General features: G+C 42.0%; 1 protein-coding gene across 1 annotated transcript in view; it reads left to right on the forward strand.

Annotated features, from left to right (window-relative positions):
* CDADC1 (cytidine and dCMP deaminase domain containing 1) overlaps nt 1-22,566 on the forward strand; it is a 31,286-nt gene extending 8,720 nt beyond the window's left edge. Inside the window, exons 5-9 of the mRNA XM_077298078.1 lie at nt 1,846-1,895; nt 13,037-13,212; nt 13,830-14,019; nt 21,733-21,793; nt 21,897-22,566. Coding sequence (XP_077154193.1) covers nt 1,846-1,895; nt 13,037-13,212; nt 13,830-14,019; nt 21,733-21,793; nt 21,897-21,973 — 554 coding nt within the window. The 3' untranslated portion in view covers nt 21,974-22,566. The remainder of the gene's footprint in view (nt 1-1,845; nt 1,896-13,036; nt 13,213-13,829; nt 14,020-21,732; nt 21,794-21,896) is intronic.
* The last annotated feature ends 3,811 nt before the right edge of the window (nt 22,567-26,377 follow it).

Here is a 26,377-nt window from a genome sequence, read left to right on the forward strand (position 1 = left end):
AGCATATTTGATTTTGTGCAAAGTTCATCGATGCTCTTGCGCCATTTAGAAGAAATTGGCACAAATAAACCCGCATCAAATGCAGTAACACAGAAAAGAAAAGTCACTTAAGCAAAACTCAAATGCTAGATCGGGCCTATGAGTCTATGCACATCACGTATCACAAAATCTACAGGATTAATCAAGTACTTTTTGAGATTTTTCTGATTATCTTTAAATTGTATACACTGTGTGCAGAATTATTAGGCAAGTTGTATTTTAGAGGATTATTTGTATTATTTATCAACAACTATGTTCTCAATCAACCCAAAAGACTCATAAATATCAAAGCTTAGTATTTTTGGAAGTTGGAGTGGGGATTTTTTTAGATTATCTTAGGAGGATATCTGTTTGTGCAGGTAACTATTACTGTGCAGAATTATTAGGCAACTTAATAAAAACCAAATATATTCCCATCTCACTTGCTTATTTTCACCAGGTAAACCACTATAACTGCACAAAATTTAGAAATAAACATTTCTGACATACAAAACCCCCAAAAATTAGTGACCAATATAGCCACCTTTCTTTATGACACTCAGCAGCCTCCATCCATAGATTCTGTCAGTTGTTTGATCTGTTTACGATCAACATTGCGTGCAGCAGCCACCACAGCCTCCCAGACACTGTTTCGAGAGGTGGACTGTTTTCCCTCCCTGTAGATCTCACATTTTATGAGGGACCACAGGTTCTCTATGGGGTTCAGATCAGGTGAACAAGGGGGTCGTGTCATTATTTTTTCTTCTTTGAGACCTTTACTGGCCAGCCACGCTGTGGAGTAGTTGGAGGCATGTGATGGGGCATTGTCCTGCATGAAAATCATGTTTTTCTTGAACGATACCGACTTCTTCTTGTACTACTGCTTGAAGGAGTTGTCTTCCAGAAACTGGCAGTAGGTCTGGGAGTTGAGCTTCACTCCATCCTCAACCCGAAAGGTCCCAAAAGTTCATCTTTGATGATACCAGCCCATACCAGTACCCCACCTCCACCTTGCTGGCCTCTGAGTCGGAGTGGAGCTCTGCCCTTTACTGATCCAGCCTCTGGTCCATCCATCTGGTCCATCAAGAGTCACTCTCATTTCATCAGTCCATAAAACCTTTGAAAAGTCAGTCTTAAGATATTTCTTGGCCCAGTCTTGACGTTTTATCTTATGTTTCTTATTCAAAGGTGGTCGTTTTTCAGCCTCTTTTACCTTGGCCATGTCCCTGAGTATCGCACACCTTGTGCTTTTTGTTACTCCAGTAACATTGCAGCTCTGAAATATGGCACAACTGGTGGCAAATGGCATCTTGGCAGCTTCACTCTTGATTTTCCTCAATTCATGGGCAGTTGTTTTGCACCTTTTTTGCCCAACAAGCTTCTTGCGACCCTGTTGGCTATTTGCCATGAAACGCTTGATTGTCCGGTGATCACGCTTCCATAGTTTGGCAATTTCAAGACTGCTGCATCCCTCTGCAAGACATCTCACAATTTTGGACTTTTCAGAGCCCTTCAAATCTCTCTTCTGACCTATTTTGCCAAAGGAAAAGAAGTTGCCTAATAATTAAGCACACCTTATATAGGGTTTTGGTGTCATTAGACGACACCCCTCCTCATTATATAGATGCACATCACCTGATTTACTTAATTGGTAGTTGGCTCTCAAGCCTGAACAGCTTGGAGTAGGACAACATGTATAAAAAGTATCATGTGATCAAAATACCAACTTGCCTAATAATTCTGCGCACAGTGTATATAGACGCTTGGTATAAACTGTTAAGCGACATGAGTGTTAATTTATTCATTTTCTTATGTTTGCTTCTTTAGAAGATCACAAAATCGGGGTTGGTGCCGTTATTTGGGCGAAGCGGAAATCTGTAAGTAACTTACTGATTACAGTATAATAAACTAGATGAAACATAGGCTCAGAATGACCAACTTAGGCCGCATTCACATGTCTAAGAACGCGCGCTCTCTGTTCTCTGTTTTTCTTGCAGACAAAAAAAAGACACAGAAAAACAGATACACGGACAAAAAACTAGTGAAAATCTGATTCGGCACACAAAATCGGTCTATTTTTTGCTAAAAAAAAAATGGTGTGTGAATCAATCAATGTTCATTAATAGCGAAGATCTAAACCTTAAAATAATTGTGAGGCACTTACAAGAATAGAACTTGTCCTACAAACCATGGCATCACACATTGTAATACTTGAGAAATAAAAAGGTCCAAAATGTAGGCTGATCGTGAGGGGTTAATGTCTCATTCACAGAGTCCATTCCAGGGAGATTTATTACACTGCTATTTAGATAAAGTACAAGTGTCGCCCAGCAGTAACAGTCAGTACAAGTACAATACACAGGTTGTCCACAGACATGTAGAAAGTGTTGGGGTGCGTTGACACTAAACGATCACGGTCGTTAAACAACCACTGACCAGCTACATGAAAGACGATCGGTGATCGTTTAGTAGCCTGACCAGACAGGCCGACCTCACTTCCATGCACACAGAGCAGTCTAAATATGATCGTTCTGTGTGCATAACCTGTAATTGTTCTCAGCTGCACTTCATCTCCTTACAGAGCTACCAAGTTTTAAACCTTTAGTGTCCAGGCCAAATTTTTCAAGTCTGATGTGTCAATTTATGTGGCAATAAATCTAAAATATTTATCATATGCCAGTGATGACTGTTTTCGTGACACATTCTACTTTATGTTAGTGGTATATTTAGGCTGATTCATTTTGCGTTTGCTTATAAAAATATCAGACATTTGACAAAAATTTTCAAAATTTGCAATTTTCAAACTTTGATGTTTATATGTTAATCCGAAAAGTCCTAACACATAAAATAAATAGTTAATAAATAACATCAGCATAATTTGTTTTTGTTCAGTTATTTTTTTTAGGATATTAAAAGGTTGAAAAATTTAGCACCAAGTTTTCATATTTTATAGGGAAATTTTTACAAAATGTATTTTTTTAGGGACCTATACAGTTTTGAATTCACCTTGGAGGATCTCTGTATTGGGAAACACCCAAGATTTAGACGATTTTTATAAACAGTGCCTCTCAACATATTCAAAACTATTATCAGATAGTTTATTAACCCTTCAGGTGCTTTTCAGGAGAAATGCTAAGTGAAATGACAGGAATGAAAAACTTTATTTGTCTCGTTCATCTCATTGGGGGACACAGAACCATGGTATGCTGCCACCTAGAGGCTGACACTATTATTACATTTAAATAAATTGTCTCCTCCCCAGCAGACTATACCCTGCCTGCTGGAGTCAGGCTTCCTCAGTTTAGTGGAGTGTCAGTTGGAGACAAGGTCTGTCTCAGACCTGACTTAGGTTAGGCGCTAACCATTTTAGCTTTGTGTTTTTCAGATGGATTTCTCTGGGTAACAGAGTGTAATTGTGCACTCTGTTTCACTCATGTAGCGACGGAGAGTACAGGCTGTAATTATTCAGTCCATATCCTCTTGCGTCAGTGTAGCCGGACAGATGTACCTTGACAATGTTGTTAGTCAGGTACTGGGGAAGAAGTCCGTAAGCTAACTAGCTCTTGCCCGCCGCCCCACATAGCACGCATTTGCGAGGAGTAGAAGTTAAAGGGATCTGTGAGTATTTTCAGGGCAGGGAAGTATAACCCTGTCATGCGCTTACAGTTTTGTGTCACTGTTTAGTCGACTCTTCTAGTTTCTTTCTGCCCATTCTTTATCACTGATAATGTCTGAGTCTAGAGAGGACCGTGCACGGCCTTTAGTGCAGCCTGCACTTGTCACTTTCTCTGCTTGTGTTACTTGTAATAGTAAGTTTTCCACTGGTCAGTCTGTGGCCTATTGTACCATCTGTCCCCCTCCTGCTTCCTTGCTAGTAGCCACCCAGGGGACCTCTGACATCTGAAAAAAATATGGCCCCACCTGCCTGGGCTCATGATTTAGCTCCGTGTGTAGCCGAACTAACCAGGGTGTCCAGGACACTGGTTACAGTTGTGGAATGATCGCCAGTGACTACTGCCACCCCAGAAGCTCCAATCGCCGCTGTGCTTGAATCTGATCCTCCAGCCATCCCGCACCAATATGGCTGGTCGCAAAGGCTTTACAGATCACATCGGGTTACTGCTTAATCCCAGTCACCTTCACAGGGAAGGCGCCCAGATTCCTTTTCTCCTCCTCAAAAAATTCTTTCCCCTCAGCTCTCAGAATCCAGTTCTAGTTCGGAGTTCTAGATCCATATCCGGTGGGAAAACTGAGGGATATGGTGGACAGTTTGGTGTTGGCTATTGACGCCTATTTTGGAGTGACAGCTGCGCCACTCCCTTTCCTTTACTGAAACAGGTTTTTTTTTAGCAGGGGTAAGCATGTGGCTAGATCCTTTTCTAACCATGAGGAATTTACAGAGGTTTTACAGAGAGTGTGGGAACACCAAGACAAATGCTTTGAAAATCCTAGTTGTATGGAGCTGTTATATTCATTTCCAGCAGAGCTGGTGGCCTCTTGGTCCACTTCACCGGTGGTAGACATTCCGGTATCCCTCTTATCTAAGGTGACCACTCTATCTTTTGCAGAGGTTGCGGCACTTAAGGACTGCACAGAATATGTGGTAAGGTCCACTTTTGAGGAAGCAGGTTTTCTCTTTGTTCAGTCTTTTCTGACACTTAAATCTCCAAAGCATTGATGGCGTGGGCTAAGCATTCGTGATATAGTTTTTTGGTTGGCTCCCAGGATTTGGCATTAGCCGAGATCGCGGATCAGATTGTGCAGGCAGGGAAGTATCTCTGTTCAGCCTTTTTGGATGTGGCGGCAAAAAATTGCATCGCGATTCGCCGTATGCTGTGACTCAAGGTGTGGAGGGCTGACCTAGCTTCAAAAAGATCGCTGACAGGACTACTATTCCATAAGACTATATGATTATTTGGAACCAAGCTAGAAAAGATCATTTGTCTTATCTAAGCACACTGCTTCCTCAGTCCAGGACCAGCCATCATTTTCGGAGGCGTGGGGCCTTTTAGGTCCATCCCTTTAGTCAGTTTCCAGCACTGGATGAGTCGGGTCAGCAGGTTGGACCCAAGGTTTCCCAGGAGCCTAAGAGAGCTACCTTTTAGACCCATACCGTTAGGATGCTCTTTTGGATCACGGGCTAGGCCCTTTGGGTCCAGAGACAACATCAAGGTCAATGCTTGATGGGCTTCCCCCACTCGGGGATTCTTCCTGGGTGGGTGGACACTGCCTCTTTTTCAGAAGGCATTGCTTAGGACAATTAGCGATCTTTGGGTCAGGGAGGTTATCTCTTTGGGTTACAGAATAGAGTTCATCACTCTACCTCAGGATCGTTTCTTTTGCTCTCGCCCTCCCAGGTCTTCAAGCATGAGAGTCAGTTTCATTCAGGTAATAGCTTCCTTCCTCAGGCTTGGGTGATTGTAGGTCTTCTCATATCAAAATGCTTCTGGGGGTTTTATTCAAATCTATTTGTCATCTCCAAAGAGGACGGTTCTGTTGCCGCCGATTTTAGATTTAAGGAGCCTGAACAAATTGAATCGTCTTTGTCTCTTTAAGATGGAGTTGCTCTAGTCTCTTGGGACAGGTCAATACAGTCCCTGGATCGGCCGTTTCCACCTTCACTGTCTGTAGTCTCTCAAGTGGTGGTTTTCGTCACCTCTGTTAACTCAGGGTCTCTCTTTTCATCCCATTCAGTAGCAGGTGCTCACCACAGATGCCAGCCTTTTTGGCTGGGCAGCAATCTTGTGTCACTTGACAGTCCAGGTAGTCTGGAGCAGTCAAGAGAGACTTCTCCCTATCAACGTACTGGAGCTCAGAGCTGTCTATCTGGCGCTATTACGTTAGCAGCACTTAGTCCGTGGGTTGACGATCAGCCTTCATTCAGACAATGCTACTGCTGTGACCTATATCCATCGCCAGAGAAGCACATGAAGCCAATCTGCCATGGTAGAGGTAGCAGGGATTTTGGAGTGGACAGAGGACAAGGTTCCTCTAATCTTGGCAGTTCATATACCAGTTCATATACAACTAGGAGGCAGACTATTTAAAGGGACTCTGTCACCTGAATTTGGAGGGAACAATTTTCAGTCATATGGGCGGGGTTTTCGGGTGTTTGATTCACCCTTTCCTTACCCCCTGGCTGCATGCTGGCTGCAATATTGGATTGAAGTTCATTCTCTGTCCTCCGTAGTACATGCCTGCACAAGGCACTCTTGCCTTACGCAGGCGTGTACTATGGAGGACAGAGAATGAACTTCAATTCAATATTGCAGCCTGCATGCAGCTAGCGGGTAAGGAAAGGGTGAATCAAACACCCGAAAACCCCGCCCATATGACTGAAAATTGTTCCCTCCAAATTCAGGTGACAGAGTCCCTTTAAGTTGCCAGCAGCTACCCACAGGAGAGTGAGCTCTTCACCTGGAGGTGTTCAGGCAGATTTGTATTGCCACTCTCAGAAGAAAGTGGGTAACAAACTTTGCAGGACACTTTTTCATGTTACCTGTAATGGACTGACATAGCAGTGGGTACTGGCAGACACAACAGATATCCTAGTAGACAAGTACAGCGGACACTGCTGATAGGCAGGCTGGCATATGACTGATAGACATGCAGGCTGGCATGCACGACTGAAGTACAGGACTGGTATACTGGATACGAGCACTGGGACCTGTGAACTAGCAAGCATGTTAGAACATACAACGTTGCTCAGGCACCTTCATGCTGGAGGAGGTGCCTTAAATAGTGAGTGTCCTCCAGCTGTTGGCTGGGGACAATTTAGGAAGAAACGTGCAGCCCCTTTAAGAGAGGGGAAGTGTGTGTGTGCTCCCTAAGCACAGTGCCCGTGGATCTGTGCTCAGTGCGTGCACACCGGGCAGTCGCCGACCGAGAAGGAGGAGATAGTGCAGGACGGAGGCTGCAGTGGTGAGTAAGCCGGCATCTCTGCTGGAAGAGAGAGGCAGAAGACAAGGATGCCAGATCTACATTACCTCTTGCAAAAGTGAAAAATTTGAGGCTAAAGCAACATTTTTGTAAAAAATAAAATTTTCAGTATGACGACCTAATGTTATCAAATTCTGTTTAATACATGTGAGTTTAAAATGCTCACTGTACTAGTGGATAAACTTCTTGGGGTGTAGTTTCCAAAATGGGGTCACTTGTGGGGTTTTTGAGCTGTTTAGGCACCTTGGGGGCCCTGCAAATGCGACATGGTGCCCGCAGTCTGTTTCGGACAAATATGTGTTCCAAAACTCAGTTGGGGCTCCTTCCCTTTCGAGCCCTACCATGTGTTCAAACATAGGTTTATGGCCAAATGTGGAGTATCAGTTCGCTCATAAAAAACTAGGTAACAAATAATGAGGTCCATTTTTACGTGATCTCCCCTCCTCACATGTAAAGCGCCTTGGAATAAATGGCGCTATAATAATAAATAATAATAATAATTTTCTTGTGCTATTCTTGGTAAAAGTGAAAAAAATGGGGCTAAAGCAACATTTTAGAGTAAAAGTTACAATTTGTTTTCATTCAATTTTGCACTAATTCCTTTATAGCACTTAAAGAGTTAAAACAAATTTTCCTGACAGCAATGTTGAAATATTTGAGGAGTGGGGTTTTTAAAATTGTATCACTTTTGAGGAGTTTCCAATATATAGGCCCCACAAAGTCCATATAAATCTAAATAGATCCTTAAAGAAACAGGTTTTGTAAATTTCTTGAAAAAATTAGAAATTGATTTAAGCTTATAACTAGTGATGAGCTAGTGTACTCGTTGCTCGGGTGGTCTCCAAGTATTTGTGACTGCTCGGAGATTTAGTTTTCCTTGCCTCAGCTGCATGATTTACGACTGTTAGACAGCTTGATTACATGTGGGGATTCCCTAGCAACCAGGCAACCCCCACATGTACTCAGGCTGGCTAGCAGCTGTAAATCATGCAGCTGTGTAAAAAAAACAACTAAATCTCCGAACACTAACAAAAACTCTGAGATTTCCCGAGCATTCTCGGGAAAACCCGAGCAACGAGTATACTCGCTCATCAGTACTTCTAACCCTTCTAACATCCTAACAAAATAAAATTACATTTGAAAAATGATGCAGATATAAAGTAGAAATGTGAGAAATGTTATTTATTAATTATTGTGTACATCATGACTAACTGGTTTAAGGATATAAAGATTGAAAGTTTGAAAATTCAACATTTTTCAAAATTTTCTCCAAAATTTTGATATTTTCACAAGTAAACACAAAAACATAACAATTTAAATTTACCCATAACATAAAGAGCAATGTGTAAAAAAAAAAGAGGCTTTTTTAACCCCTTCCCGACCTGTGACGCCACGTAGGCGTCATGAAAGTCGGTGCCAATCTGACCTGTGACGCCGTTCCTGCAGATCGGGTGAAAGGGTTAACTAATATTTCACCCGACCTGCAGGGACAGGGGAAGTGGTACTTCAGCCCAGTTGGGTGGCTTTGCCCCCACGTGGCTACGATCGCTCTGATTGGCTGTTGAAAGTGAAACAGCCAATCAGAGCAATTTGTAATATTTCACCTATGAAACTTGGTGAAATATTACAATTCAGCCATGGTCGATGATGCAATATCATCGGCCATGGCTGGAGACCGCGATCTGCCCCCTCCACCGACTGACAGCGGCGATCTGCTGCCGCTGTCAGTCTTTACTCCCCTTTGTTCTGTGCTCCGCTGCCCTCCTCTCCCCTCCGCCTGCCCCTGGCTTCCCCTCCGCCCCCCCCCCCCCCCCCCCCCCGCTGTCCGATCCCACTCCCCCATACTTACCGAGTCCCGGTGTCCGTCCGTTTTCAGCGATGGGCGCCACCATCTTCCAAAATGCGCAGTGTGCCTGCCGAATCTGCCGGCCAGCAGATTCATTCCAGGTACATTTTGATCACCTGTGATAGAACCTATCACAGTGATTAAAATAAAATAACTGTAAATAAAGCCCCCCTTATCACCCCCATAGGTAGGGAAAATAATGAAATAAAGAAAATATATTTATTTTTATTTTTCCACTAGGATTAGGGTTAGAATTAGGGTTAGGGTTGCAATTAGGGTTAGGGTTAGAATTAGGCTATGTGCACACGGTGCGGATTGGCCGCTGCGGATTTGTGGCAGTTTTCCATCACGTATACAGTGCCATGTAAACCTATGGAAAACCAAATCCGCCGTGCCCATGGTGCGGAAAATACCCTGCAGAAACGTATTTTCCGCAGCATGTCAATTCTTTGTGTGGAATCCGCAGCGTTTTACACCTGTTCCTCAATAGGAATCCGCAGGTGAAATCTGCACAAAAAACACTGGAAATCCACGGTAAATCCGCAAGTAAAACGCAGTGCGTTTTACCTGCTTATTTTTCAAAAACGGTGCGGAAAAATCTGCACACGAATCCGCAATGTGGGCACATAGCCTTAGGGTTAGGGCTGGAATTAGGGTTAGGGTTGGAATTAGGGTTAAAGATTAGGGTTAGGGGTGTGTTGAGGTTAGGATTAGGCTTGTGGTTAGGGTTATGGTTAGGGTTGACATTAGGGTTGGTTGTGTGTTGGGGTTAGGGTTGGGATGAGGGTTAGGGATGTGTTGGGGTTAGGGTTGTGGTTAGGGGTGTGTTGGGGTTAGGGTTGTGATTACGGTTATGGTTAGAGTTGGGATTAGGGTTAGGGGTGTGTTGGGGTTAGGGTTGTGATTACAGTTATGGTTAGGGTTGGGATTAGGGTTAGGGATGTGTTGGGGTTAGGGTTGTGGTTAGGGGTGTGTTGGGGTTAGGGTTGTGATTACGGTTATGGTTAGAGTTGGGATTAGGGTTAGGGGTGTGTTGAGGTTAGTGTTGGAGTTAGAATTGAGGGGTTTCCATTGTTTAGGCACATCAGGGGGTCGCCAATCACGACATGGCGCCACCATTGATTTCAGCCAATCTTGCATTCAAAAAGACAAATGGTGCTTCCTCCCTTCCAAGCCCCGACGTGCGCCCAAACAGTGGTTTACCCAAAGATATGGGGCATAAGCGTACTCAGGAAAAATTGTACAACAATTTTGGGGGTCTAGTTTCTCCTGTTACCCTTGGAAAAATAAAAAATGGGGGCTAAAAATTATTTTTGTGGGGAAAAAATAATTTTTTATTTTCACGGCTCTGCGTTATACACTTCTATGAAGCACTTGGGGGTTCAAAGTGCTCACCACACATCTAGATAAGTTCCTTAGGGGGGATAAGTTTCCAAAATGGGGTCACTTGTGGTGGGTTTCTACTGTTTAGGTACATCAGGGGCTCTGCAAACGCAACATGACGCCCGCAGACAATTCCATCAAAGTCTGCATTTCAAAACGTCACTACTTCCTTTCCGAGCCCCGATGTGTGCCCAAACAGTGGTTTACCCCCATATATGGGGTATCAGCGTACTCAGGACAAACTAGACAACAACTATTGGGGTTCAGTTTCTCCTGTTACCCTTGTGAAAATAAAAAATTGCAGGCTAAAATATAATTTTTGAGGAAAAAAAATGATTTTTTATTTTCACGGCTCTGCGTTATAAACTTCTGTGAAGCACTTGGGGGTTCAAAGTGCTCAACACACATCTAGATAAGTTCCTTGGGGGCTCTATTTTCCAAAATGGGGTCAATTGTGGAGGGTTTTTACTGTTTAGGCACATCAGGGGCTCTGCAAACGTAACATGACGCCCGCAGACCATTCCATCAAAGTCTGCATTCCAAAACATCACTACTTCCCTTCCGAGCTCTGCCATGCGCCAAAACAGTGGTTTACCCCCACATATGGGGTATCAGCATACTCAGGACAAACTGGACAACAACTTTTGGGGTCCAATTTCTCCTGTTACCCTTGGGAAAATAAAAAATTGCGGGCTAAAAAATAATTTTTGAGGAAAGAAAAATGATTTTTTATTTTCATGGCTCTGCGTTATAAACTTCTGTGAAGCACTTGGGGTTCAAAGTGCTCACCATACATCTAGATGAGTTCCTTGGGGGGTCTAGTTTTCAAAATGGTGTCACTTGTGGGGGAGTTCAAATGTTTAGGCACACAGGGGCTCTCCAAACGCGACATGGTGACCGCTAATTATTGGAGCTAATTTTTCATTCAAAAAGTCAAATGGCGCTCCTTCTCTTCCGAGCTTTGCCGTGTGCCCAAACAGTGGTTTACCCCCACATGTGAGGTAACGGTGTACTCAGGAGGAATTGCCCAACAAATTTTAGGATCCATTTTATACTGTTACCCATGTGAAAACGAAAAAATTGAGGCTAAAAGAATTTTTTTGTGAAAAAAAAGTACTTTTTCATTTTTGCGGATCAATTTGTGAAGCACCTGGGGATTGAAAGTGCTCACTATGCATCTAGATAAGTTCCTCGGGGAGTCTAGTTTCCAAAATGGGGTCCCTTGTGGGGGAGCTCCAATCTTTAGGCACACAGGGGCTCTCCAAACGCGATATGGTGTCTGCTAAAGATTGGAGCCAATTTTTCATTCAAAAAGTTAAATGGCGCGCCTTCCCTTCTGAGCCCTGTCGTGCGCCCAAACAGTGGTTCCCCCCCACATATGGGGTATCGGCGTACTCAGGACAAATTGTACAACAACTTTCGGGGTCCAGTTTCTCCTTTTACCCTTGGGAAAATAAAAAAATTGTTGCTAAAAGTTCATTTTTGTGACTAAAAAGTAAAATGTTCATTTTTTCCTTCCATGTTGCTTCTACTGCTGTGAAACACCTGAAGGGTTAATAAACTTCTTGAATGTGGTTTTGAGCACCTTGAGGGGTGCAGTTTTAGAATGGTGTCACTTTTGGGTATTTTCAGCCATATAGACCCCTCAAAGTGACTTCAAATGTGAGGTGGTTCCTAAAAAAAATGGTTTTGTAAATTTTGTTGTAAAAATGAGAAATCACTGGTCAAATTTTAACCCTTATAACTTCCTAAAAATTTTGTTTCCAAAATTGTGGTGATGTAAAGTAGACATGTGGGAAGTGTTATTTATTAACTATTTTGTGTCACATAACTCTCTGGTTTAACAGAATAAAAATAAAAAATTTGAAAATTGTGAAATTTTCAACATTTTCACCAAGTTTCCGTTTTTTTTGTCACAAACGCAAAAATTATCGACCTAAATTTACCACTAACATGAAGCGCAATATGTCATGAAAAAACAATCTCAGAATCGCTAGGATCCGTTGAAGCGTTCCTGAGTTATTACCTCATAAAGGGACACTGGTCAGAATTGCAGAAAATGGCAAGGTCATTAAGGTCAAAATAGGCTGGGTCATGAAGGGGTTAAAAAAAATTGGCCTAGTCAGGAAGGAGAAAATTTGCTCAGACTCTAAGTGGTTAAAGAGCATCTGCCTTGAGAGACATTTTAAATGGGTTGTTGGGTGTAGGACAGAAGGCTGCAATCAGTATGTATGATTGCAAACACAGGGTCACATACAGTGACTGCATACTTTATTCTCAAGCCCTGACAACCCCTTTGAGGAAAATGCCTATAAAAGATGTAAGCAGTTGTCGGAGACAGAGCATAAAAATATGAAATAAGCAGTAAATGTCCTAAAGTAAAAAAAAGAAAAAAAAAAAGAATAGTACTCAACTCTTCTATCACCTGCTGCCAAACCAGCAGAGACGCTCCTATGATCCTTCTTCTCAATTTGCATAGAATCTGGCATAGAAGATGGACCTTTCCGACACTTAAAGGGGTTGTCTGGTCCAAAACGATAAGCTTGCAGTCACTCGCAGGAGTCAGGGTTTCTGCCCGTACATTATGCTGCTCTCAGATGAGCTAGCAAACACCTGGTGATGGGTGCCATTTAATTCTGGTATAAAATGGAGGTGTTTGACATTCACATGTAAAGCGCCATGGAATAAATGGCGCTACAATAATAATAATCTGGACCTGGTAATTTTCTTATTTTAATCTTTTTCAGATGCAGTTTTGTGATATAATTCAATGTAGTCAGAATATTTCGCAGTCAGGACTTCGATGTTAAAATAGATGTTCTATATAATTCCCTGATAATCTGCTTTCAGAGCTCATTTGATTGTGATGGGACAGAGACCATGTACTTCGTTGGGTGTGGATATAATGCTTTCCCTGTGGGCTCAGAATATGCTGATTTTCCTCACATGGATGACAACCAGAAAGATAGAGAAATCAGGAAATTTCGATATATTATCCATGCAGAACAGAACGCAATAACATTCAGGTAATTTGTTTTCTTTCTTTTTTTTAATACCTATTACATGCCTCCCTTATATTATTGAACAGTTGCTTGGCACCTCATACATCGGACGGCAGCATAAATCTTTGTTGTATACACCACTTTTTATATTAACAGCTACTGGAGTGGGCTGGTACATTTATTGGAATATTGCAAGCTCTGATACTGGAAGTGATTTTGTCCCATCCATCAGTAACCGTACCACTGCCGCTATTCACTGTCCTAGTCCAGTGAACGCTGATATCAGTGATTGGCTGCAGTGGTCAGGTGACTGATGGGCAAGATGTCATCACTTCTGAAGCTGGCAGGACCACGAGCAGCAGAGAGCTCTAGAGGCATCTAATGTTTATTACTTCATTTTAGAAGAATCCGCTTTGCCCAATTATAAAGATTTATAAAAGACACAATGTTTATTACGTCTACAGCAGAAGAAGAGTTATGGCTAGAAGAGGCTAAAACGTTCCAAAATTATTAAGAAATGAACCATTTTAAAATATATCTATGCCAACCGGAGGTTTTTGACCATTTCTAGTAGTGGAAACTAATCAGAGATGAAGGGTCTGGCTGTCATTTGCCATTTTATCATGTTATTACTATTGCAGGTGCCAAGAAATTAAACCTGATGAACAAACTATGATCTTTGTGACCAAATGCCCATGTGATGAGTGTGTTCCCCTGATTAAAGGATCTGGCATCAAGCAGATCTATACCGGAGATGTGGACAGCGGTAAAAAGAAGGCTGATATATCCTACATGACATTCTCTGAGCTCAGGGGAGTTGGTAAATATAGTGTAAGTATTCATTAATATGTACGGTTTTAATGTATCTGTTTAGAATTAATACACTTCTCTTGTCCAGCCATCTACATCTACATGAATAGTGTTACCGTCTATTAAGAAATATGCACTCAAGCCATTTCAGTGTCACATGTCTGGATGTCACTGGTTATGTAGCCAGCATGTCACTGGTTATATGTTATTTGTAAGAGATGACAGAACATTTTAAGCCCGGGGTCACACAACCAGTTTTCTGTCATCTGAGAAAATCTGGCAGTTTATGCTAATTACCCTCTGATCAGACTGACAAGAATCAGATATGTGGACGGCCCCATAGAGTAACATGGAGATGAGTGCCAAAGCGACGGATAGCACTTGTCCGATTTTTATGGTCGTGCACAAGTCCTTATGCTGCAGTATTATGTAAGTGTAGGTAGTACTGTCTCCCTGACTTATGAATGCAAGCCTGGTCCTGTCCAATATTATTCTCAAGTGTTCTGAGATCAAAGGTGGGTGATACTGCCCTCAGTTTCATACATTATGGTATGGTAGATATATATTGTATCCTTGTTAACCTATACAGTTGTGTGAAAGTGTTTGCCCCTTCCTGATTTCCTATTCTTTTGCATATTTGTCACACTTAAATGTTTCAGATCATCAAACAAATTTACATATAAATATTAAAGAAATATTAGACAAAAATAACACAAGTAATTATAAAATGCAGTTTTTAAATGAAGGTCTCTATTAAGGGAAAAAGCAAGGTCTCTATTAAGGGAAAAAGCAATCCAAACCTACAGGCAGGGCCCTGTGTGGAAAAGTTATTCCCCCCCCCCCCCTACCTTAAAACATAAATTAATTGTGGTTTGTCACCTCTTTGGGAAGCTGTGTTCAAATTCCCTTCTTAGCCACACCCAGGCCTGATTACTGCCACACCTGTTCTCAATCAAGAAATCACTTAAATAGGACCTTCCTGACAGTGAACTGGACCAATAGATCCTCAAAAGATAGACATCATGCCGCCATCCCAACATTTTTTGAAATAAACGAGAAACAAAGTAACTGAAATCTGTCAGTCTGTAAAAGGTTATAAAGCCATTTCTAAAGCTTTGGTACTCGAGCGAACCACAGTAAGAGCCATTCTCCACAAATGAAAAAAACGTGCAATAGTGGTGAACCTTCCAAGGAGTGGTCGGCCAACCAAAATTACCCCAACAGTGCAGCAACCACTCATCCAAGCAGTCACAAAAAAACCCCACCACAAAATCCATAGAACTGCAGGCATTACTTGCCTCAATTAAGGTAATTCTTTATTACTCCACCATAAGAAAGAGTCTAAACAAAAATGGCCTGCATGGCAGAGTTCCAAGACGAAAACCACTGCTGACAATTAAGAACATAAAGGCTTGTCTCAGTTTTGCCAGAAAACATCTTGATGATCCTAAAGACTTTTGGGAGAATATTCTGTGAACTGACGAGACAAAAGTTGAACTTTTGAAAGGTTTATGTCCCATTACATCTGGCGTAGAAGTAACACAACATTTCAGAAAAGGAACAGCAAACCAACAGTAAAATATGGTGGTGGTAGTGTGATGGTCTGGGGCTGTTTTGCTGCTTCAGACCTGGATGACTTGCTGTGGTAAATGGAACCATGAATTCTGCTGTCTTTCAAAAAATCCTGAAGGAGACTGTCCGGTTCATGCTCGGAAACCTGCCAATGTGGCTGAATTACAACAATTCTGCAAAGATGAGTGGGCCAAAATTCCTCCGTTGCGTTGTTAAAGACTCATTGCCAGTTATCGCAAACACTTCATTGCAGTTGATGCTGCTAAGGGGGGCCCAACCAGTTATTAGGTTCAGGGGGTAATCACTTTTTCACACAGGGCCCTGTAGGTTTGCATTTCTTTTTCCCTTAATAATAAAGAACTTCATTTACAAACTGCATTTTGTGTTTACTTGTGTTATCTTTGTCTAATATTTAAATTTGTTTGGTGATCTGAAACATTTAAGTGTGACAAACATGTAAAAGAATAGGAAATCCGGAAGGGGCAAACACTTTTTCACACAACTGTATGTGCAGTATTAGATCTCTGCGGAAACATGAAAGCAAGTAATTACAGCAAGACCCCGAATACACTCCCACAAGAGAAAGATCTGAAACTTGGATTAGGTTTCAGCCTGCATTTCAAGGAGTCTTAAAATGAACGAATTAAGACTGCAGCCCAAAACTTTGTGGCATTTTATTAACTAAAGGTAACTATTGATATAGGTAAAAATATTTTTTTCCCCTGTCAAAGGTGCCCATATACAGTTGTGCTCAAAAGTTTACATACCCCGGCAGAATTTTTGCTTTCTTGGCCTTTTTTCAGAGAATATGAATGATATCGTCAAAACTTTTTCTCCACTCATGGTTAACGGTTGGCTGAAGCCATTTATTGTCAAACTACTGTGTTTTTTCTTTTTAAATCATAATGACAACCCAAAACATCAAAATGACCCTGATCAAAAGTTCACACACCCCATTTTTTTAATACCTTGTATTGCCCCCTCTAACATCAATGACAGCTAGAAGTCTTTTGTGGTTGTTGTGGATGAGGTTCTTTATTTTCTCAGATGGTAAAGCTGCCCACTCTACTTGGCAAAAAGCCTTCAGTTTGTGTGAATTCCTAGGCTGTCTAGCTGAACTGTGCGCTTGAGATCTCCCCAGATTGGATCAATGATACTGAGATCAGGAGACTGAGATGGCCACTCCAGAACCTTCTCTTTGTTTTGCTGCAGCCAATGACAGGTCGACTTGGCCTTGTGTTTTGGATCGTTGTCATGTTGGAACGTCAAAGTACGTCCCATGCGCAGCTTCCGGGCTTATGATTGCAAATTTGCCTCCAGTATTTGCTGATAACTTTCTGCATTCATCTTTCCTTCAACTTTGACCAAGTTTCCTGTGCATTTGTAGGTCACACATTCCCAAAACATCAGCGATCCACCTCCATACTTTACAGTAGGAAAGGTGTTCCTTTCATCATAGGTCTTGTTGACCTCTCTCCAAATGTAACATTTATGGTTGTGGCCATAGAGTTCAATTTTGGTCTCATCACTCTAAATTACCTTGTTCCAGAAGTTTTGAGGCTTGTCTCTGTGCTGTTTTGCGTATGGTAGGCGAGATACTTTGTGGCATTGTGGCATTTGTGCAGTAATGGCTTTCTTCTGGCAACTCGACCATACAGTCCATTTTTCTTCAAGTGCCTCCTTATTGTGCATCTTGAAACAGCCAAACCACTAGTTTTCAGAGAGTCCAGTATTTCAGCTAATATTATTTGTGGGTTTTTCTTTGCATCCCGAACAATTTTCCTGGCAGTTGTGGATGACATTTTTGTTGGTCTACCTGACAGTGGTTTTGTTTTTACAGAACCCCTGATTTTCCATTTGTTAATCACAGTTTGAACGCTGCTGACTGGCATTATCAATTCATTGGATATCTATTTGTATCCCTTTCCTGTTTTATACAGTTCAACTACCTTTTCCAGTAGATCCGTTGACAATTCTTTTTCTTTCCCCATGACTCACAATCCAGAAACGTCAGTGGCTGGATGAAAGATGCAAGAGTCTGTCTGGATCCCAGAAACTCACTGAGCTTTTATGCACACACACTGATTACAAGCAAACAAGTCACAGATGAGGATGTTATATTTAGTAGCCATTTAAACCCATTTATGTCAACTTCTGTGCATGTTATCAGGCCAAAATCATCAGGGTATGTGAACTTTTGATCAGGGTCATTTGGATGTTTTGGGTTGTCATTATGATTTAAAAAGAGAAAACACAGTAGTTTGACAATAAATGGCTTCACCCGGCCACTAACCATGAGTGGAGAAAAAGTTTTGGTGTTATCATTCATATTCTCTGAAGAAAGGCCAAGAAAGCAAAAATTCTGCCGGGGTATGTAAACTTTTGAGTACAATGGTACGTTAGACAAATGTTTGCAGAAAACTAAATATTTTGACAGGACAGAATGACCATATAATGTGTAAGGGGTTGTCTGTACTTCCACCATCACAAAGAAGGAGAAGGAAGGATCGGTGGACAGTGGCTTTGGTTTATTCACCTCTTCCTGTTGAAAACATATGCACACCTAGCCAAGCCAAGCATGCTTGTATATAGGAAGGCCTGGAGGAATAGTTGACAGCTGAACGATCCTGTAGATGACACCTATCTAAGGTGTATGGTGAGCTGGAGAAGGGGATCAGGAAATTTATGAGAGAAAAAAAAACATGAGTTCAGAGGTTGGAAATTTAAAGGGAACCTGTCATCCCTCCAGGCGTTTGTAACTAAAAGAGCCACCTTGTGCAGCAGTAATGCTGCATTCTGAAAAGGTGGCTCTTTTAGTTCGGGTCCCTTGCAGCAGTGCCAGGGACCCGAACTAAAAGAGCCACCTTGTCAGAATGCAGCATTAGTGCAGCACAAGGTGGCTCTTTTAGGTACAAACGCCTGGGGGGGGGGGGGTGACAGGTTCCCTTTAAAACTTTAATATTACTGTGTTTAACAACAAGGATGGACTATGTCCTCTGTAACTGATACGTGTTGGCAGTATGTAAATAACGAGTCATTTCTTATCTGCTGGTTTAACACGATCTGGCCAGTCTGTAAAAAATGACACTGGTGAACTACGCGCCAGTCCCTTTCACATTGGCCCTATGGGTATATACAGTGGGCACAGAAAGTATTCAGACCCCTTTAAATTTTTCACTCTTTGTTTCATTGCAGCCATTTGGTACATTAAAAAAGTTCATTTTTTTCTCATTAATGTACTCTCTGCACCCCATCTTGACTGAAAAAAACAGAAATGTAGAAATTTTTGCAACTTTATTAAAAAAGAAAAACGGAAATATCACATGGTCATAAGTATTTAGACCCTAAATTTTATTATACTCGCCTTCGGGGCGGTCCAGTCTGAGGGGTGTCACTCTTCTTGGTCTGGCGCCTCCCATCTTCTTACAATCGCCACCCTCTGCTTGCTTCGTGTGGGTGACGCGTTCCTCCGTCATCCACACAATCTCCCCGGCATCGCGCTCCTGCGCTGGTGTACTTATCTGCCCTGTTGAGGGCAGAGCACAGTACTGCAGTGCGCAGGTGCCGGGGCTCTTTCACCTTTCCTGGCGCCTGGGCACTGCAGTACTTTGATGGGAGGGGCCGGACCAAGAAGAGCGACACCCATCAGACCGGACCGCCCCGCAGGTGAGTATAATAAGTTATTTTTCTTCTCTTGCAGGTCAGGATGGGGGCAGATATACAGTATTATAGAATGCTGTATATATCAGCTCTGAAAGGTGATGACCTCGTAGGTCTTATCAGCCAAAACTGCTGACAGGTTCACTTTAAAGCCGACATATTGCTGTAGGGCGGCCCAGAGTAATGCGGCGCTGGCTGCGTGACTTCTTAGGCAGAAGGGTGGTTGTCTTTCCTACATCTGTGATGGTGACAGCAGATCTGGTTACTTTTGAGACCTAATTACTTAGTGATTATACATTGATTCCTCGCATCAATACCGTGTGATCAATGACACGTTCACTGTGAAAATGCTACTAATATTAGAATGCCCTGGGCTACACAGGAATCTATTCAATGTTCAGCATTCGTCTCCGACCCCCAGAAACAGGGGGAAGGTTTATAGAAATATGCCGAGATTTAAACCAGTGCAAAGGAGTTGCCCATTCCAACCAATCAGCTTGCATCTTTCATTTTTGAAAAATGAGACGTTAAATCTGATTGGCTGCTGTTCTATCAAGTACATTTTGGATTGTATTCTGCCGAACATAGATTTTTGGACTGAACAGAGGCCATAAGGCTTTGGTCATACTGTGATCTGTTTTGTATTCATTTGCTCCTATGCCGCTCGTTGACAGCCAGTGGGTACTTTTGGTTAGATGGAAATATGTCAAGTGTTCATGGGTCAGCTAGAGACATGGACACTATGTGCAGACGGCAAACTTAGAATGCATCAGTGGCAGACCTGGACCCCCGTCTTACATTGGTCCAGTCTCTGCAGTATGCTGACCTCCCCTCTGATCTGAATAGAAGTCTGGGGCTATGTGCCCACAACGTCTTTTTCAGGTGGATTCACTTATAACCCAACTGAAAAAATCTAACATATGCAATGCGCTATCAAAGTGACTCGCTGTGTATTTGTTCTGTCTTTTGATCTTCTTTTAACCTCTTCAGTCTTTGAAAGCCATGAAGCTGCTAAAAGAAGTGACCTGACCATTCTTCAGGCGACTTCTGTCTGGAGGCCGCTCAGTGTTTTATTTCCACAATTAAAGAAAAGTTTCCGCCACCAAAACAGGCGAGAACGTGCTAGAAAGACTCTTCAGAAAAGACACTGCTGTGTTTTCCTTATCTGTCTTCTGCTTCAAAAACTCATCGGGAACAGGAATATCTAAAAGACATCACATGCACATCCCCCAAGGGTGTGTTCATACAGGCTTTTTTGCTGCGTTTTTAGAGCAGAAACTAAGTGGAAACTCTTCTGTTTTTGAGGTGCATATATTTCGGCTCCCTTTCCGATATAGAAAATTCTGTAAAAACACTCTGTGTGAACACATTGTAAGACTTTTCTTTCCAGCATCCATTGCAATGCCGTAGTAAAGGCTTAGCTGGTCATATAGAAGATTTGGTGTTCATGATCACAACTATAACCTGGACCGGTGCTGTATGATTCCATAGCACAGCTCCCATGTAGATCTATATACCCAGACCATATCTCCATTTATCTCAGATTTTCTATGGTTTTTGCCGAGCCATCAGATATTTTCCAATCACACTTTATACTCCAGTAAGACATTGTTTCGATCATCACAAACATTCAGTAGAATGGCGCCCTCTTGTGGCCATAATCATTGACTGCTAAAAAAAAATTCAAAGCGGTTTTCCCCACAATTCATGTATCCGCTATCAACAGTATAGTAAGGAATGGGCAATAAGGCCAAGTTCACACATTGTAGAAAAAAAATTAAAAATAAACTTTTTACAGGAAACAAGTCTTTCAAGCATTTGTTAAGTGATTTTTTAGTATTTTTTTTAAGTGGATCTACTAAGGAAAACTCAAATACTCGATATGCACATGTCCTAAATGTTCAAAAGTTGAGACCCCACTAATCACTAAAACCAGCACTCCAAGTGTTATGTTTCCTTTCACCTCTTGCAGGAGCAGTCATTATGTAGCAGCAGTTAGACATCTGAACATGTACGGAGTCACATTGTTCATCACTAAAGAACTGCTTCTTGGCCACACAAAAAAATATATAAGTGAAAGGGACAACCCCTTCTCAATCCGCGTGTTTCTACCAAGTAAAATAATAACACTTGTACTCCACTCCGGTGCAGGTGCCATTTCGGTAGTGTCGGCACTTGTTCTCCAACTGTTCCCTTTGTCCTATATGAAATGCAGTTATTTTAAAGACCCTTGATAATTTATTTTAATTAACCCACGTGGATTTCCTCCGCTGTCAACAGAAGGGACCAAACTGTTTTTGGGTGTGGGACTCATTGCCGTTGATAGGATAGTGCTGGTTGTCAGGCATCTATGCGACTTGTGATGGATTGATGTTCCCATATACCGTAAGTTCCAGAAGTTTGGAAGATGCAGAAGTTATAGAAATTAATGATCTGTTCAGGATTATATTAGACCATATTTGTTATGTTGTTAATTCTTTCACACTTTTTTTTCCCAAACAGTGGCAAAAAAACCCTCATAGACTGAGTCCTAATAACGCATCGACTTCCATAGCTGCAGAAAGTGAGTATATTATCCTACGGCTCCTCAGTGGGCCTCCAGGTGATATAATAATAATATTCACCTCCCTCTGTGCTCCTGGGTTATGTCTCAATTCATTTTGTAGATGGCGATCTGAAGAGCAATGATCAAGATGATTTAGGCTTCACGAACAAAAGGATTTGCTATGGGAAGAGCTCGTAAATCTGGTCTTTCATTTCCTGCAATTTGACGTTTTATTTTAGAAAAGATTTTATTTATTGCAGAAACTTTTCTATTTTAAGAAGGAAAAAAAAGATTTCTATTTATTTTTTTTGCTAACCAGATCATTTATTAAGGCGCTGTCTGTACAGTTGCTCACTTTGGGATGCAGCACTCAGATCCTCCTTAAGACACGTGTGGATGTAGGTCCATGAAGATCTACCAAGAAAGCAAGTGGCTTTCCAGTAATAAGTTACGGGAGCAGCACAAAAGTCATTACAATAGATAATCTTGTTAATGCAGTCAAATCCCGGATAATTGTGAAATCCTGATAATCCAACTTCAGTGTCTGGTAAAGAACCACATGACGACGTAAAACGGCAGCTGCAACTAATTATTTTTTTAATCATAAGAGTATTTTATGTAATAATGCCTCGGCATATGGTTTTAATCTGACGCCTTGAACAATCTCTACTCTTGCAGCTACAATTTGTACTTTTTTTTGTGTAGTAATCCAGAATATGTCATGAAATTATGACTCTTCCCATACTAACACTTGTGAAAGAATGGCTCGTTCTATAGATCTTACTGATACCAACGTGTCTCCCAGTGCTTATATATATATATATATATATATATATATATATATATATATATATATATATATATATATATATATATATATATATAAAGAGTATGTACTGTATGTATCTTTATTTTTCCCCCACTAATATATATATAAATATCTCATATATGCACACCTGTATATCACAAACGTGCGTACACCACTTCCATTTTGTATTATACTATTTTATTATAACTTTACGTGGGACTACACTGAATATCTGACACTTTGATACAATGTAAAGTAGTCAGTGTACAGTTTGGATAAAATGTAGATTTGGTGTGCCCTCTAAGTAACACAACACACAGCCATTAATATCTAAACCACTGGCAACAAAAGAGAGTACACCTCTAAGTGAAAATAACCAAATTGCGTCCAAATAGCTATTTTCCCTCCTGGGTGTCACGTGACTCATTAGTGTTACAAGGTCTCAGGGGTGAATGTGGAGCTAGTGTGGTAAATTTGGTGTTATCGCTTTCACCCTCTCTCATACTGAGTAACTGGAAGTTCAACATAGAGTTCCTCATGGCAAAGAACTCTGAGGATCTGGAAAAAAAACATTCTTGCTCTACATAAAGATGGCCGAGGCTATAAGAAGATTGCCAACACCCTGACACTGAGCTACAGCACGGTGGCCAAGACCATACAGCGGTGAAACAAGACAGGTTCCACTCAGAACCGGCCTCGCCATGGTCAAGCACAGGAGTTGAGTGCACGTGCTCAGCGTCATATCCAGAGGTTGTCTATTCACAATAGACGTATGAGTGCTGCCAGCATTGCTGCAGAGGTTACAGGGGTGGGGGGTCGGCGTGTCAGTTCTCAGAACATACGCTGTATAAAAATGGTCCGCATGGCTGTTGTTCCAGAAGGAAGCCTCTTCTACAGAGGATGCATAAGAAAGCCCACAAACCGTTTGCTGAAGACAAGCGGACTAAGGACATAGATTACTGGAATCATGTCCTGTGGTCTGATGAGACCAAGATAAACTTATTTGGTTCAGATGGGATGAAGTGCATGTGGTGGCAACCAGGTGAGGAGTACAAAGGCAAGTGTCTTGCCTACAATCCATTATGATGGTGGGAGGGTCATGATTTTAGGGCTGCACGAGTGCTGACAGCTGTGGGGAGCTACAGTTCACTGAGGGAACCATGAATGCCAAGAAGGAGGACAGGAATAATAGAACATGTGCACCACTCCTGCATATTATTTTTTTTTTTACACACTCTTGGTTTTGGCTAAGAAATAGTGAGGTAAAAAACTCACCAAAACTCAGTGTGAGCACGTGGCTTAACAGACCTCCAAGACGACAATGTTAAAGAAACTGAAGATAAAGGTGCTGGGCTGGCCAAGCATGTCTCCAGACCTAAACTCTATTGAGCATCTGTGGGGCATCCTCAAACGGAAGGTGGAGGAGCGCAAGGTCTCTAACATCCACCAGCTCCATCATGGAAGTATGGAAGAGGATTCCAGTGGCAACCTGTGAAGCTCTGGTGAACTCCATGCCCAAGAGACTTAGGGTATGTTTTCACGTTCAGTATTTGCTGCGGATTGGACGCTGCGTACAGCCACAGCGTCCAAATGTTACAGCATAGTGGATGGAATTTTATGAAATTCCATCTCCACTATGCGTTCAAAGATGCAGGTGGCAGACCTGCGTATACGCACATGAGGCACATCTTTCTAGACTGCAGCATGTCTATGTATCTTGCGGAGATGCTCAGTCTTGGCAAGATAAATAGCACCATCCTCTGTATAGGGTGCGGTGATTCCGCATGTGTTCAATGAACACATGCGGAATCACCGTGCATACAAAAACCGGCAGCGCTTTGAACGGAGCGGGCATCTACAGTGTCTATAGCGCTGTCTTTACGGAATGTGGAAACATACCCTAAACGCTGTGCTCGAAGATAAATGGTGTTTAGGATATAAGGGGTGCTCACTGTTAGGCCGGTTTCACACGTCAGTGGCTCCGGTACGTGTGGGGACAGTTTCCTCACGTACCGGAGACACTGACACACGTAGACACATTAAAATAAATGTGTCTCTGCAGATGACAGCGTGTTTTCACGGACCGTATGTCGTGTTCGTGGGAGCGCACGGATCACAACCGTCCATGTGCTTTTTTTAAAGTCATAGGGCTAAAATTGTTTTAGCACACAGACGATAGACACAGACAGATAGCACATGGATGACACACGGATGGCCTACGTGCACACACGGATAGCTCCGGGACCATTTCTTCTGGTACCGGAAAAATCTGGACATGTGAGACTGGCCTTAAGGGGATTTGGTGCTCTGAAGAAAATTCCAAAAAGTAAAGAAACTAGAACCTTCGGCACTCAAAAGAACAATTTATTATTCAGTGTTCACGTGGAGAAAAAGAGGCGAGTCATCCACCATATACACACACAAAAAAAAAAGAATACAGGTGTACACAGATATACTTCTGCTGCAATGTTTCGGCAATGAAATGCCTTTTTCAAGCCAAATCTGTGTTGAAAAAGGTCTCTAGTTATGGGATCTACTCCGCAGACCTGCCTGCGTGGTGCGGGCGCCTCTGTGCGATTTAGTGGGCACACTAAGTTTACACTGTTATACAAGCTGTACACTGACTACTTTACATTGTATCAAAGTGTCAGATCTTCAGTGTGGTCCCATGAAAAGATAAATAAAGTATTTATAAAAATGTGAGTGGTGTACTCACTTTTGTAATATAGTGTGTATGTATATATATATATATATATATATATATATATATATATATATATATATATATATATATATATATATATATATATATACACACACACACACACACACTCACATATACTGCTCAAAAAAATAAAGGGAACACTAAAATACCACATCCTTTCAGTTGCAAATCTTTATTCAGTACATAGTGGAATGTGTTGAAAACAGTAAAGCATAAAAATGATCAATGTAAATCAAAATGAATATCCCATGGAGGTCTGAATTTGGAATGATAGTCAAAATCAAAGTGGAAAATCAAATTACAGGCTGATCCAAACTTCAGTGGAAATGCCTCAAGACAAAGAAATGATGCTCAGTATTGTGTGTGGCCTCCACGTGCCTGTATGACCTCCCTACAATGCCTGGGCATGCTCCTGATGAGGCGGCGGATGGTCTCCTGATGGATCTCCTCCCAGACCTAGACTAAAGCGTCCGCCAACTCCTGGACAGTCTGTGGTGCAATGTGACATTGGTGGATGGTGCGAGACATGATATCCCAGATGTGTTCAATCGGATTCAGGTCTGGGGAACGGGCGGGCCAGTCCATAGCTTCAATGCCTTCATCTTGCAGGAACTGCTGACACACTCCAGCCACATGAGGTCTGGCATTGTCCTGCATTAGGAGGAACCACACCAACATATGGTCTCACAAGGGGTCTGAGGATCTCATCTTGGTACCTAATGGCAGTCAGGCTACCTCTGGCGAGCACATGGAGGGCTGTGGGGCCCTCCAAAGAAATGCCACTCCTTACCATTTCTGACCCACTGCCAAACCGGTCATGCTGAAGGCATGCAGGCATAGTAAATATAGAAAAACTGACTGAACAGCCATCTAGTCTGAACTGGTGCATAACCAAAAAGTCTTACATAGCAAATAGATAATGGCTGCACTCAAGTTTATTGTGCTAAAGCAAGGAAATGTGCAATACATGAAATGTGAACAGCATAATGGCTTGTGAAATTTATGAAAAAACACATGAGATTTTTAGCACAAAATTTGGCCAAATATTGTGAGCCCATTCACCAAACGT

Source organism: Ranitomeya variabilis, chromosome 3 (assembly GCF_051348905.1).
Source record: "Ranitomeya variabilis isolate aRanVar5 chromosome 3, aRanVar5.hap1, whole genome shotgun sequence".
Lineage (NCBI taxonomy): Eukaryota > Metazoa > Chordata > Amphibia > Anura > Dendrobatidae > Ranitomeya > Ranitomeya variabilis.